Source organism: Simochromis diagramma, unplaced genomic scaffold (assembly GCF_900408965.1).
Source record: "Simochromis diagramma unplaced genomic scaffold, fSimDia1.1 OVJJ01000602.1, whole genome shotgun sequence".
Classification (NCBI taxonomy): domain Eukaryota; kingdom Metazoa; phylum Chordata; class Actinopteri; order Cichliformes; family Cichlidae; genus Simochromis; species Simochromis diagramma.
The window spans coordinates 3240201-3254321 of record NW_024387040.1 but is presented as its reverse complement, the minus strand read 5'-3'; the positions used below and the strand labels follow the sequence as shown (position 1 = coordinate 3254321).

Sequence of the window (14121 nt, the reverse complement as noted above, 5' to 3'; positions counted from 1 at the left end):
CTTTTTATGAATGTTGATTCACAGCTTTCCTACTCTAAACTCTACTGTGCTTTGAGGTTTGTCAGAGATCTTTAAGAAAACACAGACCTCAATTTAGCAGATGATAACTCTGTAATCGTCTGGTTTGACAGTTTTCCACAAGGGCTTGAATCGGTGCCTCACAGAGATATTTAATTCACCGACATCTATTCAAATGAATGCAGTTTGCTATAAAATACGCATTTGTATTTCTAACTGTGATAACTGAAAAAAAAAAAGAAAAAAGATAACTTGTAATCTCTATCCAGTAGCACATTATTTTGGCATGAGCAAGATTTTCTATAGAAAAAAGATTTTACTCTGTACTTGTACCGTGACTGCTTGAAAAGCAACTGTATATGTTTACAAAATCACTATGTGAATCAGAGTACATTTGTTTTTGGGTTTTTTGGAGGAAAAACTTTAAAAATGCAAGGTTTTCCTGCATGCACTTTCTATGTGCTCTGTGCAGAGTGTTTCCAACTGAATTAATTTTCTACCAAGTCTGCATGCCTGGCTCTCAGACGCCATCAAAGCACTAATGACGTTTATTGCTGTTTTGTAGCACATTATGCATTTTGATCTCTCTATGCAAAAGGAGTTTGATATTAAATGAAAGAGCCATGATATTTCAGGTTCTGCCTCATTGGCTCTTTGAGCAAACATGAATCAGAGTACAACACCACTAGGGTCTAAGAGACAATCTCAAGGTAAGCACCCTTATCCAACAATCAACATCTTTATATGTTGTTGTGTATCCATCGTTTGCCCAGTTAATATATACTTTTATGTATTTTATTTTTCTGTGATTTTTTTGTTTTGTTTTGCGCAGGTTTATATTTTATTTTTTTATGTTTATGTTTTAATTGTTCATTTTCACCAAGATGGTTTTCTTGCTTGCAGCCATCTTGGCCGTGTTGAGTTTGTTTGAAGTCTTTGTGATGCTCAAGTTTACTGTATGTCCTCTTCCCCTTGAAGGCATACATTAAGTCACTCAGTGGATATTCATTAGCATGGACTTCTCCAATTTCATCTTTAGTTGGTGCTGGTATCAGTTAATATGTCTAACCCCTTCCCAGCTCTCCTTAGTTAGCCTACAGAAAATCATACTTCACTTAAGTTCACATAAAGGCCCAAAAGGGAAAAGCACACACTCAAATGTTTTTATTACAACATCACATTACATGCTTTAAAGGAGGCACATTGAGATGATGTAAATATCCTGTTAGTCTTTACTTATCACACACTCATAAAGAAGTCCTCTGTAGATTTGCATGATCAGTGGTAGTGTTTGATTTTGTGTTTGGTTAATTGCGAAGCGTAGTGTTTATAGCTGTGTGTAACATTTGATGTGCGTATGCTCCTTAAATGTGCTTTCATGAAGTTGCAAAAAGCAGCATATGAAACAACGATAGCAATGCATACATTTGAAATGTATGTAACTTTTCTGATTCATATTTGAATTTAATTGACAATTAAAGTTTCATTTGGTTTAAATGTGACTCAGCGATATGTAAGATCATGCTTGCAGCTTCATGCCTGCGTAAGATGGAGTAGCCACATAAAATGCTACCCACTGTTTTGTCTTCTACTGTGAAAAAAATGTGCTGTCCTGATATACATGTGTGTGTGTGTGTGTGTGTGCGTGTGTGTGTGTCTGCTTATGTTCTGCATTATGTTGCATTGTCTCCATCATGTAGACTTCTTGAGAATAGTGCAATCCTGGATCAGTACGAACGGGCGTCACTGACATATGAAAAAACGGAGCGGAGATTTACACCAGCATGATGCTGCTGCTGCTGCTGCTGATGATGATGATGAAGGGACAATTTGATGAAACAAACTAAATGTGCAAAGATGAACAAGAAGACTAGATGAAACTGCTGCAGATGCAAAGTTTTGAAAATCGTCTCTTTGCTCTACGTTCGGTAGCCAGTGCAGATGTCTCACTGCAGAAGCTTTGGACCTTTACAACAAACATCATTCCTGAACTTTAGATTTGGGACATTTAGAAACATATGTGTCATCGTAGATTCTCAAGTGATCAGGAAATTTCAAGTTTATTTTAAGCATGTATTTTTTTGTAGCATACATGAGTTTGATAGCCAATTATAGGTGCTTGCGGTTTGTCAAATCTAGAAAGATTTACATTAGTCAAAATTGGAATTAAACTAATTACTAACCTAATTGAATTTAATTCTATTGGACAACTGTTTATTTGGGTAACAGCTCAAAGTCCAGTTTTATGACTCCTGCATGCTTCTTCTATACCCATTAAAGCATTAACATACTAACAACTGAGTATGAAAATAACGCATCTACTAACAATACTTAAGTCATACAGGAATAAGATGTGGGTTAAAAGGTGTTTTCAAAATAGATTAATTACACTGCATGTTATTGTGTGGCTGAATCATTACAAAGCAGAGCTCCAATTTCCAACATAATAAGTTCAACTTCTTAAATGTGCTAACTTTCCAATAAGCATTTTTCTTTAATTAATTTTTATTTATTTTTGGCAAATTTGATTCCTTCAAATCTGTTTAACTCCTAATTCTCTTACTTACTGTAGAAGCTTCATATCTTTGTATTAAAACAGGATTTTATACTAAGGCAAATTGAAAAAGTGAATGTTTTTACAGTTACTCAAGTTATCTTTCAGGGCTGATTTTACTGATGCTTTATAAAATAAATAACACTGAAGCTTCACCTTTCCTTTCCCTTTGTTTTATTGGCCTTTGGTCAGTAGTTCCTCTGTCCATTAAGCGTGTCCTCAATCTGTCAGCACACCTCGTTCTCCTCTCACAACCAATTAAATGTTGCTCCTTTTTTTTTCTGCCTGACTTGCTTCTGAGGAAGCGCAGACTCAAACCGGAAGGATTTATTTCACCAAGCAGTACACTTCTTTTCAATCTCTGAGAGTTTAAATAATTCCGGGTAATCAAGGTATCTGACAGGCAAGTTAATTGACTTTTTGTGATGCGTTTATCCAACTCGATCAGAAGTGAAGGATTAGCCTTGCACTCGGATAACACTTGCTACTGGCAGGCTGGTTAATATAAGACGACGTGCACTATGTGGAGAGTAAAATAAGTGGATCTGAGCACAGTGACACATGCAACACATTTCTTACTCACTGTCATTGTGTCCTTACCTGTATTTGTGGGAATTTGAATTTACCATCTATGTGTTCATTATTTTTCTGTGTTTAGTGTCATTACTTACATTCATACTCTCCACTATTTTTTTTCCTTCCGCATACACACAGCCATGCACATAAATATTCCTGCAAATACCGAATAAAATGCTTTTCTTTTCTGTACACACATTTGCACTGCCTGGTCTGTGTGTTGTCTCTCTGCTTCACACGTCTGTCAACAGACATGTTCAGCACAGGTACCATATCCATGCTCTCTCTGTTTTGTGTCTTCTTTACTCTTTCTTTCTCTGAAAATGGACACGCACACAAACACACACAGTCTCAAACTCATCCGCCGGTTTATAGATGGAGGCGGACACGCCGCTAATTAAGTAAGTCTGAATCAATTCGATCAAGCAGCAGCAGGAAGCAGATGAGAAAAGTGAAGGGCCCAGAGCGGACTTAAAGTAATAGTGTTTTCATTTCTCTGCAGATACATCAGACAGATGCATCATTCCTCTGCATCTTGCCAAGTTTGACAGCATTTGGAGCTAAGGTTTCTCTCCCATGTGCATCTTGAGTGAACTGTTGTTAAAGAGCAACTTTACCAATGTAGAGTGATGTTATGAGAAAATTCCTTAAATCAAGAAAAAAGAAAAAAAGAAAAAGGTTTGTGATGTATGAATCAAGTTTTTTTCTTCTTTGCTTTGGACTAGAGGTGCATTTGCTCCCCGCCGGTCTTGGATTGAGCCGCCACGGAGCGCTGATAACTTCAGATATGAGACTGAAAGTTTTTTTTTTGTTTGTTTGTTTTTTTAAATTTAGAGTACCTTTAATGTAAAGTGATTCATGGAGGCAAAGAAAAAATGCAGAATCAGGTTTTTACATCATTTTAATGTAACCATGAAAATATAAAATTGCATATTTCAGCTGCTGATTTCACATATTTTCCTATTTTGGTGCCGTGTCTTTACAGTAGATAATCAGGTTGTTTGGTGGGGGGAAGTGAAGTGAAGAAGTGACTAATGTTAAACTGCATATATGGGTGCATACATGATTGTCCCTGCCTTTCATCTAACATCCATTTCGTCTCATTTTTACTGATACTTTTACCGATTTGTTTTCAGTCTCCTGGTCAAAATTCATAGCATTGTGGCATTTTGTTTTTGTTTTGTTTTTTTTAATTCATGTGCATTTTTAACTGAAGACACATTAAGAAAATGCTGGACTGAATGTTTTCAATAAACTCATGTTTACTGATTTTTTTTTTTTGTGATGACTTATTTAATAAATGAGTACAAACTGAATTAAGTATTATGTTTAGCATCATGTCATTATATATTTTTTGATACATTCTTATGATATTGATATTCGTATCCCATCAGATGTAGGGATGTTGTTTTTGTGTCTCCAGATGGTTGTTTATTGCACTGGATTTATGCTTGGGGTTGTTGTCAGGCATATTGTTTGAGTGATCACACACCTATATGATGATATTGCACAGTGTGGCAACCTGAGCCTTTAAAGTGCCCAATTAGACAACATGCAGAAACTGCAACGAAGTTCAACTACATCTTCAAACATTTTGAAGGACACACCCTACAATTTTATTTGTTGACACATTTGGACATTGCACCTTTGTTGGACATTTTAAGAACAGGTATAGGTTAGAAGATGAAATAAGCACATACGATACTCAATGAATAGTGTAATGGTGTAACTGTCTGGGAGCAGCAGATGCACCAAGGCCAGTAAGAGCCATTACGAATTTCAGTACTAAACTTTGGGACAAAAGTTTAAACCATCAAAGATTAACAGTGTCATTTGTACCATCGCCTATCAACCTTTTTAATTTGTATGGATGAAATTTAAGTTATATTTAGTTGTTTTTTGTATATATTGTTTGTTTAATGCTTTTTGTGTTTTGTTTTTAATCAAACAAGCTGCTGCACCACAAGTTTTCTCACTTCGGACAATAAAAGTAGGGGAAAATCTATGACTACAAAGCTACAATCAGTGATCTGTTCGTAGTATAAGTAATAATTGTTAGTAGTTAGCATGTGGTGTTTAAATGGGAGGCTGTAGTTCAGAAAGTAGAGGGCGCTGTCTGCGATACACACCCAGGGCTCAGTGTGTACGTCCCCCTCTTATCCTATGGCACTTATGGTAGGCACTAACCTTTATATATAAGCTGCATAGGATATATATATATATATATATATATATATATATATATATATATATATATATATATATATATATATATATATATATATATATATATATATATAGTGAAACAGTGTTTGGGTCATTACTCAAAAAGAAGTAATGTATTACACTTTATTTGTCACTTTTCATAAAAGTAATGGAGTACATTAATTAAATACTTGCCAGAGAAAGTAATTTGTTACACTACTTATTACATAACTTTCTCAGTACTCTGTCAAATGACCTGAAAAGCATGGTCACATAATTACCAGTTAACACACGCACCATCTTTCTTTTAGTTTTTAGGTGTAAACAAAGCCAAAAATACAAAGAAAAGATGAAAACCAGCACAGAGAGACTTCAAAAGGATCTTCCATGTAATTGTACTGTAAAACATGAACAGGAAGAAACTGAGGCTACTAGGCAGAATGCACATCACTACTTTGTTACCTGTAGAAGTTTAGGGTCTGGGTGCTGGGCCGGGTTTAGCAAACACTCAGTTTCAAAATCCTTCTGGGTTCTTGGGTTCTGGTCTTTGCGTTACCATGTTGTCTGTTCAGATGCTTCTAAAGAGCCAAAGTTGTATTAGCAGTATATTGCTCTTGTTTCTATCTTGGATGCAGTTTGCACTTTACCATCACACACTTGTCCTTTTGAAAATGAAAGTAATGTCCACATCTCCACTTCTTAAAAGCTGTATTGCTATATTGCTCCACAACTTTGTCCTCCCACATGAACTGAAATCGCCTGATTGTAGCCAGAGTGTGGCGAAAGATAAAAGCATGTTTGATTGATGTTAATTTTTTCTTTCTATCTGCCCGATGTGAACTGAAGAACCTTTTTTAACATAAGTAACGACACAATTAGTGCTGATTAAGCATTGACAGTATTGAGATGCTATTTTTATTCTTTACATTTTTCGCTTATTATCTCCTTCAACAGCGCTCAACTTAGAAAAACACCATTAGATTCTTCTTCTTTTAGACATGTGTGGTTCTATTTCTGTCATTTCTAACTTTTAGATTTTTTTAAAGATTCAACTTTATTCAACAAAAATGTATAATGTATTTCAATTGGCAGACTCTTCAAATTCTCATTCAATGTACTCCTCTTTCAACTGCTTCCACATATGTGCACCTAAAGACACCATTCAAACTTTAAAACGAAGCCAAGGCATTGAACTATTCAGCTTTTAATTATCTTTTCAATATCTTTTATAGTTTTTCTTCATTTCCAGTTTAAGATCCATGCTTTCTTCACCAGTTTCATATTTTTTAATGGGTGTCTTTGTTTCAGTGAGTAGACCAACTGCCACAGTGGCAGAAACCTATGACATTATTTTTGTGCCTTGATTCTGAGCGCACGTTAAAAAAAAATTGCAAGCGCAAATGTTGAATTTTGAGGAGAACATTTTTTTGAGAGAAGAAAAGTTTAATTTGAGCTAACAAAATTCATTTCTGCGTGCAAGAAATGTATTTCAGTGTTTGCTATTATCCATATACACACACAATAACAGCCCCTCTTGCTCAGTTGTTGGCATTTGCTCTTGCTCCTTCCGGAAACACGGTCCAGAATGTAGCTAAATCCAGTGGAGTGGTTTGGTTTAAACTAGATTAAAACCAACAATGGTCTTAAAATATATATATTAAAATAAAATAATAAAAAATACTAACCGAAAATGGACTTAGCTACATTCTGGACCGTGTTTCCGGAATGCAGTAGCTAGCGAGCTGATTGGAGACTGTAACAGCCAACCAGAATTTTTGCATCCAAGTCTGTGATTGGTTCTGTGGCACACTTATAACAGTGTACAGAGAGTTGAGCGTGCATGGAGCAGAGATCTTGTGAGCGCGAACGACACACTGAGAGCAGATGTCTGTCAGCACACAGAGCAGAGATCTGAGCAAGAGCAAATGCCAACAACTGAACGAGATGAGTCAATGTCCCTGACATAGATCCTGGAATGGCTAGAACTGTACAAGATCAACAGGACCGAAAGAACCTTCATCACAAAATCAGTGGGGGGTGCAGGGAGCAACGCTAGAGGCTAATTTAAAGCCAGGAGAACAGTCGCCATCAACTGCAGGATCTACCGAGGAGATGTTCTGTTCCAACTGCTGTTTTTCATTGGCTTCAGCCCACTCACTAAGATCATTAACAAGACGGGCTACACACACGAGCCAACTTTTAGGAAAAAGATTTGAAACGTTCAGTGTATGCAACAAAACCCAAACCCTGATCGAATAGAAGACACTTTATTGGACATTGTAAGACCAAAGACAAGAAGAATGCAATGTATGCAGCAAAACCTTGATCCCCAGGAAGGGACCTCATTGGCCGCTGTCCGCCCTAACTCAAGAGCGATGCAGCAAACCCAAACCTAAGAGGGAAAAACCGGGCACCAAATGAGGTGATTCCATCTGACGCTGCCAAGCCAAAGGGTGAAAATAAGAAGAATGCAGAAAAATGCAAAACCAAACCCCAGAACCAGAAGCCCTAGACCCAATCAAGGGCCTTGGCCACATCAGTCCAATGCCCACTTTAAACCCAATAATGGGCCTGGGCAACATTGGCGCAATCCACAGTTTTTACCGAATCAAGGGCCTCTGCAACATCAGCCTAATCATGACCTTAGAACCAATGATGGGCCATCTCAACCACAGCCTAATCCTCACTTAATACCAAATGATGGCAGACGTCCATATAATAAGACTGATGAAGTGGGTGCGCTGAGATTCCTCCTGCAGGAGGCTCAGCACATGTGTAAAACCAATCTTTACAAAATGACAGCTGCAAACCACAAACCTAAAACACAGAATGATTGGCTTCGCCTGCAGCTAAAGTGCTGCAGAGAAAATGCTGAAAAAAACATTCTTGAGCTCCAACAACAACTGGAACAGGCTTGCAGAAACAGACCCGGGGAGAACTTCACCCCTGTGGTGAATGCAGCTCCTGTTAAAGACGACAACACAGCTGTGACAGCTGCAGAGCTGAGTGTGGACGCTTCAACACAAATTACAGAAGTTCCACACACAGACTCTACAGACATGAAAACCGTTCGAGCAGCTGATTTGGAGGCCCAAGTAAAAAACAGCAGGAAGAGATCGAACAACTCCGTGAGAAAATCCTCAAAACTCAGAAAACTCTAGAAGAGGAAGTTGCAAAGCGCAAAGAACAGGAACAAAGAACCCACTGTGAGTACGCCAAACTCAAAGCCAAATAGAGACAACACATCAGTCAAGTTCAGAAAAAGAGGCCAGCGTTAACAATCCAGAAAATTCTCCAGCCCAAGCCGAGACACTCCAGGAGAATCAGCAAGAAAAAGAGGAGGCCAGTTCTACCAAACGAGAAAATCCAGAGGCCCGAGATGACAACATGCCAGAAGAAAAACTAAAAAAGAAAAAGAAGTGCAACTGGTTTTTGAGACCATTCACTTAATTGACTTCACAGTAATATACAACAAAATATTAACAGTTACTTAAAGTGCCTAAACATGCATTTTAAGCATATTTGCTTAAATATTTTGTTGTGTACAAAGTTTTCATCGGCTCCACCCCCCACCCCCCAAACCAGGCCACGGCAGATGGCCGCCCCTCCCTGAACCTTTTAAAAGGTAGTTTTTCCTCCCTACTGCCGCCACGTGCTTGCTCATAGGGGATTGTTGGGTTTTTTTCTTTAATTCAGTTCAGTTCAATCCATTTATATGTAAATACCATTGAATTGAATTGAACTGAATTAAAGATTTTTAGGAGACAGAGTCACTGAGTGAACCAGGTTATTATAACATCTTACCCATAAAAAATTACGATTGACCAGTTAAATAAAAAATTTGATTTACCAAAACATTTGAAGTGTGAACATTTAATTTTGTCTCATTTAAAACATATTAAAATGTCAAATTACAACAATCATAATAATAACAACATATTAACAGCAGAAATAAAAATGTTTACATCCTGCTTGAAAGCATTGTTCTTTGAATGATATCCACTGTATCTATGCTGTTGATGCCTTTTGAAAGCATTCCTAATAGCATCTATCAAGCAATATGCCTTGCTCAGTGGTTCATGGAAGTATTAACAGTTTTGGTAACTGGTTTTGTAAATAGAAATTCTACAGCCTTATACTAGTAAACACTTTTGCTACATGCAGAAGACAGGTATAGTCAGCTGAGTATCCAGCCATTATTATGAAAGATTTCTCTTTGGCATCCACAGATGCAACAGCTCATAACAAAACGGTGCAAACACAGGTGAATCCACGTAAATATACTTTTATATCTGAAAGTCCTGAAGAGAACAGTGTTATGTAAACAAGTAGGAAATTAGTTGTTGGTTGATAATTTCTTTGTTGTAACAATGATTTGTGGCAATAAATCTTACACCATTGGGAAGCCTGTTTATTTCCCTTTCAATAGTGACAAGTTTACAAGTAAAATGTTTTTATGGATTTGAAAGACAGACTTTGAAAAGGAAGCTCTTCAACTGGTGGAACATCAGGCATTGACAGGCTTTCAGAAGGAGGTTCTTCACTGGGAGGAACATCAGACATTGGTGGAAGCTCAGAAGGGGGCTTGAAGTTCTTGCATATGTGGTTCTTTGCTACATCAGCAATTGTAGTGAGCAGCTCTGATGCAAAGTTTGCAAGGTTGGTAAGTAGAATTTCTGGAGGATATTTCTGTCTGATCTCCCTCAGAATGCTCTGGACTATGTTATCTCTGACGGAGTCGGGACAGGTGGCCTGCTATCCATCGCTGTAAGAGTTTTAGTGACACAATCCAAAGGGGTCTTTGTGACACTGGTGGAGAGTCTGCTCAGACTCTGAGAGGACATGTTCAAGAGGGCGTGAGGAGGAAACTCCCAGAAGCCCTGCAAGGTGTGGGGAACTACCTCTATCACCACTTGCAGTGAGCAGTTTGGAGCTATGCTCTTCTTGCTGCTTCTCTTTAAGAATCTCAATGTAATTTCTCACCATGCTGAGGAGTTTAGTTGTTCTGTAGAAAAATGTTATGATAATGATATTTTAAACATATTTAAAGCATCACAGAAACTGTAGCTGGACTGTTAATAATTGTCAGATGTAACTCACTGAAATTTAGGAGGAATGAACTCTGGAAATTTAAGGAGCATCCAGGCAAGAAATTCCTTGTCCCTCATTTTATTAATGACATTTACTGCCCACACCTGAAACACAAAACACATTTACAGTGTAGTTTTGTTTAGATGTTATGTGAACAAAATAAATAAACCTCCAAGTTACTAAAAGTCTTGTGAGTTTTCTAGTCTCACCAGTTTCAGAAGAGGTTTGGCTTCTTTGTCTCCAAAATCCCCCAATTCAAACTCCCAAAGCCTTCAAAAGAAAATAAACAGAGGCTTTCTCTCAGCATTTACACTTCATCACAAACAGACTGTCAGGTTTGAGGTGGATGGTCAGTATCACAATAACTCACTGCTCTCTGAGTGTCTGTTTGCTCTTCTCCACCAAAAAATCTCTCAGGTCTTCAGCAGTGATGTGTGGGATTTTGCTTTCCTGCTGAAGACTGAGGAACTCCATCATTGCAATCTAAAAATAAAAGGAGACATTTAAACATCACCACTCTCAGGTCCTGAGAAATCACCTGATATTTTACATGAGCTTTGGTTTGGATGGATCTCAGTCTTAACTGAGCCCTGTAGCCTGGAAGATGCCAGCAGTGTTGTTCGACATGAACAGCACCTGTCAAAGAAATAAGAAGTTACCGATTGTTACTTAAGTTGATTCTCAGTCTGTCAGCTTTTAAAACTACATCAAATTCTTTAAACTGCTAAAATGCAGAAGAAGGAAAAAACCTGTCACATACCCTGATGGGTTTGTAGATTCCTCTACTTGCTTCAGTTGAAATGTAGTTCTTGTGTCACAGTCGGGAACACAAACTGTCAAATACCGTCCAAATTGTGTAAATTGTGTAATGTGAAATGCAGAAATGAAAAAACTCTGAACTCGATGGTTTCTGTTGTACAGATGAGCTGTTTTTAAAGTCTGATTAAATTAAATTAAATTAAAGTCAGATTTATTTTTATTTTATTTCATTTATTTAATATTTATTTAATGCAGAATTCTAGAACGGTCACCATGGAAATACTTGATGCAAGTTTCATGTTATAAAATTAAAAGAAAACACTTTATCTACATTACACTAAACTTTATTATCATATAAGTAGATAAGTGAAGGCTACAGGCGTCCTTAAGTCACTCCTGTGAAAAGATGCAACATGGTGAATCAGAAAAGACAGAAAGTTACTCTGCAGCATCGTGTCCTTTTATATTATTTGCCTGCTTATCTCCATTTTCTTACTGTAGATGTGAACATGAGCAGTAAAACAATGGTGGAGGGGACTAATGCATACATTTGAAGGCTGACAGCATGTAAACTGGCCCTTTAAACAGTCCAGAGGGAGAGATCTCTGTGTAATCTGTAGAGTCTAAAGCACAATAATAATAGCACCCTAAATAATGAGGTCATTAATTACTAGGATACCTACTGTTGGAGTCAAATTGTTAAATGTTGTCATTGTGTTACTTAAATTTGTAAGTCTTAGTTCAAACTATAGGATCAAAGACATTCCTTTGTCTCATACCACCTCTCCAGCCACTCTGTTGGTGGGGGAGGCTGAGGTGTTTTATTATAGGCACATCCTATCTGGAAGTTCTGTTTCTTGTGTGGTAAGCTTCCTGCTTTTATTACCCTTTTGGTGAGCAGGAGGTCACACAAACGCACCCCGAAACACATTCTCACACTCACATACCTATACACACACACAAACACATTCTCACACATACATGCATACACACACACACACACGTTCTCGCACATGCATACACATTCACACACGTGCTTACACGTACACACACAGTGCCTTGTCTTTTGTAACCATAGGAGGGGTTTACAATGGGAGGTGCTTGTGTGTACTGTAACTGTTTGTGTAAGCTGTGTGTCATGGACATAAAAGGTTGCGAGGAAGGCTGCTTAGATGAAGTTGGTTAGACGACAGGTGAGGAGCGTTCAGCTCCAAGAGCTTGGGTTCCGACCAGTCTTCCCTTGCTAGCAACCAAAAGATGTTCGTCTTGTTTCTGTCGTTAACGAGAATAAGTTTCTAAACTAGCGGGGCCTGTGGAAACGCAGACCCAACACCTACTGCCATGTTTTTTTTAGTAATATATCTCTCATGTTTTCTTAGTAATGTATCTCACATTACTGATGTTTAGAGAGGCCTTGTTATGTTTCACGGGAGTTCAGGAGTGAGTGATGAAAGTGATGCTACACCACCACTCTGCCTCTGGACTAGTGGGTTGCTGCTCTATGAGCTCAGCAGGAGGAGTTGAACCCACAGTGGTTCCCTGGTGGGTAGGAACATCATACTTCAGGTTCAATATTATAGTTACGTTCTTGATGGTCTGAACCTCAGACAGGAACTGGTCAGGACAACTGACTCAGTTTTTTCAAGTTCTGTTACAGAAAGAGAACTAAGACAGCAACACCTACACCTCTACCTGACCACACAATGTTAATGATTTGTCTTCTCAGTGTTGCTATAATATTTTCGGTTGCTAAATACAGCTAAAAGCAGAAAATTCATTGTTGAAAAATCAATACAACCCGACTTACGAAATTAATTCGTTCCCGAGGGTCTTTCGTAAGTCGAAAATTTTCGTAAGTCTAAGCACCCATCGCGCCTTTTGAGTGAACGATAAGCTATAGGCTAATTGCTAACTGCAACAACAATCCGGTTGTTAAGTCTGACGTCACTAGCCATGTCTGGGCCTAAACTCCACTGCAGGTCCATATATCAAACGATCACTATGGCATTACTGAGAGTTGAAAAACTGTCTAAAGTCTTTCATCTTTAATAAAATGATCAGCGTTCTGCTCTACCAGGTGTAACAATTGAGTTTAACATCCAGGCATCCATGAAAACGGAATTTATGACATTTAACGGAGTTAGAAGTTAGCAGGAAGTTAGCTCGCTAGCTTCTATCTAAATACAATATAGCATGTCCTGACTGCGGGGTTTTGGAAACAAATTAAAACGTACAGCTCTGTTATCACTTCCAACATAAATGAAGACAGAAAACTAAACAGCAGTGACGTTTGTAGGGTTACTGAAGTTTGGCTAGCTGGTATATAATGATGTGCTACGGGACCACTAGCGACACAGCTATGTTAGCATAATATAAACAAGCTAACTTTTTTTCCACTCGATAAAAGTTAACGTGAGTGTTCTCGGTGGTCAGGAACAAATGTAATTGCATGGCAGGATGCTGTAAAAGGACCAAACTTCAGCCAGGAGAACAACTGAGATAATCCATCCACAATACGAGGTTAGTCATTCATATACTGCTGCATGGGCTGGGCTGTAGTTACATCCTAAGGTTTTAAAAACTGAGCTTAAATAAATGATTAGCGGTAATAAAAGCCGAGGGAGGTCAACAGTGATCACTGACTGTTTTAGGAGCTTTTTGAGATTAAATAGAAGAAAATACAAAACATTAAACATGTTAACAACACAAAAGCCATATTAAACGCAGACTACTTTAGGCCCAGAAGTAGGATTCGTCACGTCATCACTTAACGACCGGATACGTTGTTCAAGTGGAACAGCAATGCGCAAGTATGAAAGCCAAGGGGGTTGTCACATGATTCGGAAGGCATTGTGGGAATTGTGGGCATTGTGGGCTCAGCCAATAAGAGCCAGTGGATTTTGTTACACGGGCATTTT

The 14121-nt window shown here is 38.1% G+C and overlaps 1 protein-coding gene across 5 annotated transcripts in view; it reads left to right on the top strand.

Moving 5' to 3' along the window:
* neto1l (neuropilin (NRP) and tolloid (TLL)-like 1, like) overlaps positions 1 to 5355 on the top strand; it is a 70601-nt gene extending 65246 nt beyond the window's left edge. Inside the window, exons 11-12 of one of the 5 annotated variants that reach the window (XM_040044100.1) lie at positions 654 to 728; positions 3651 to 5355. In XM_040044100.1, coding sequence (XP_039900034.1) covers positions 654 to 714 — 61 coding nt within the window. In that variant the 3' untranslated portion in view covers positions 715 to 728; positions 3651 to 5355. The other 4 variants (XM_040044099.1, XM_040044102.1, XM_040044098.1 and 1 more) reach the window with 4 other exon arrangements.
* The last annotated feature ends 8766 nt before the right edge of the window (positions 5356 to 14121 follow it).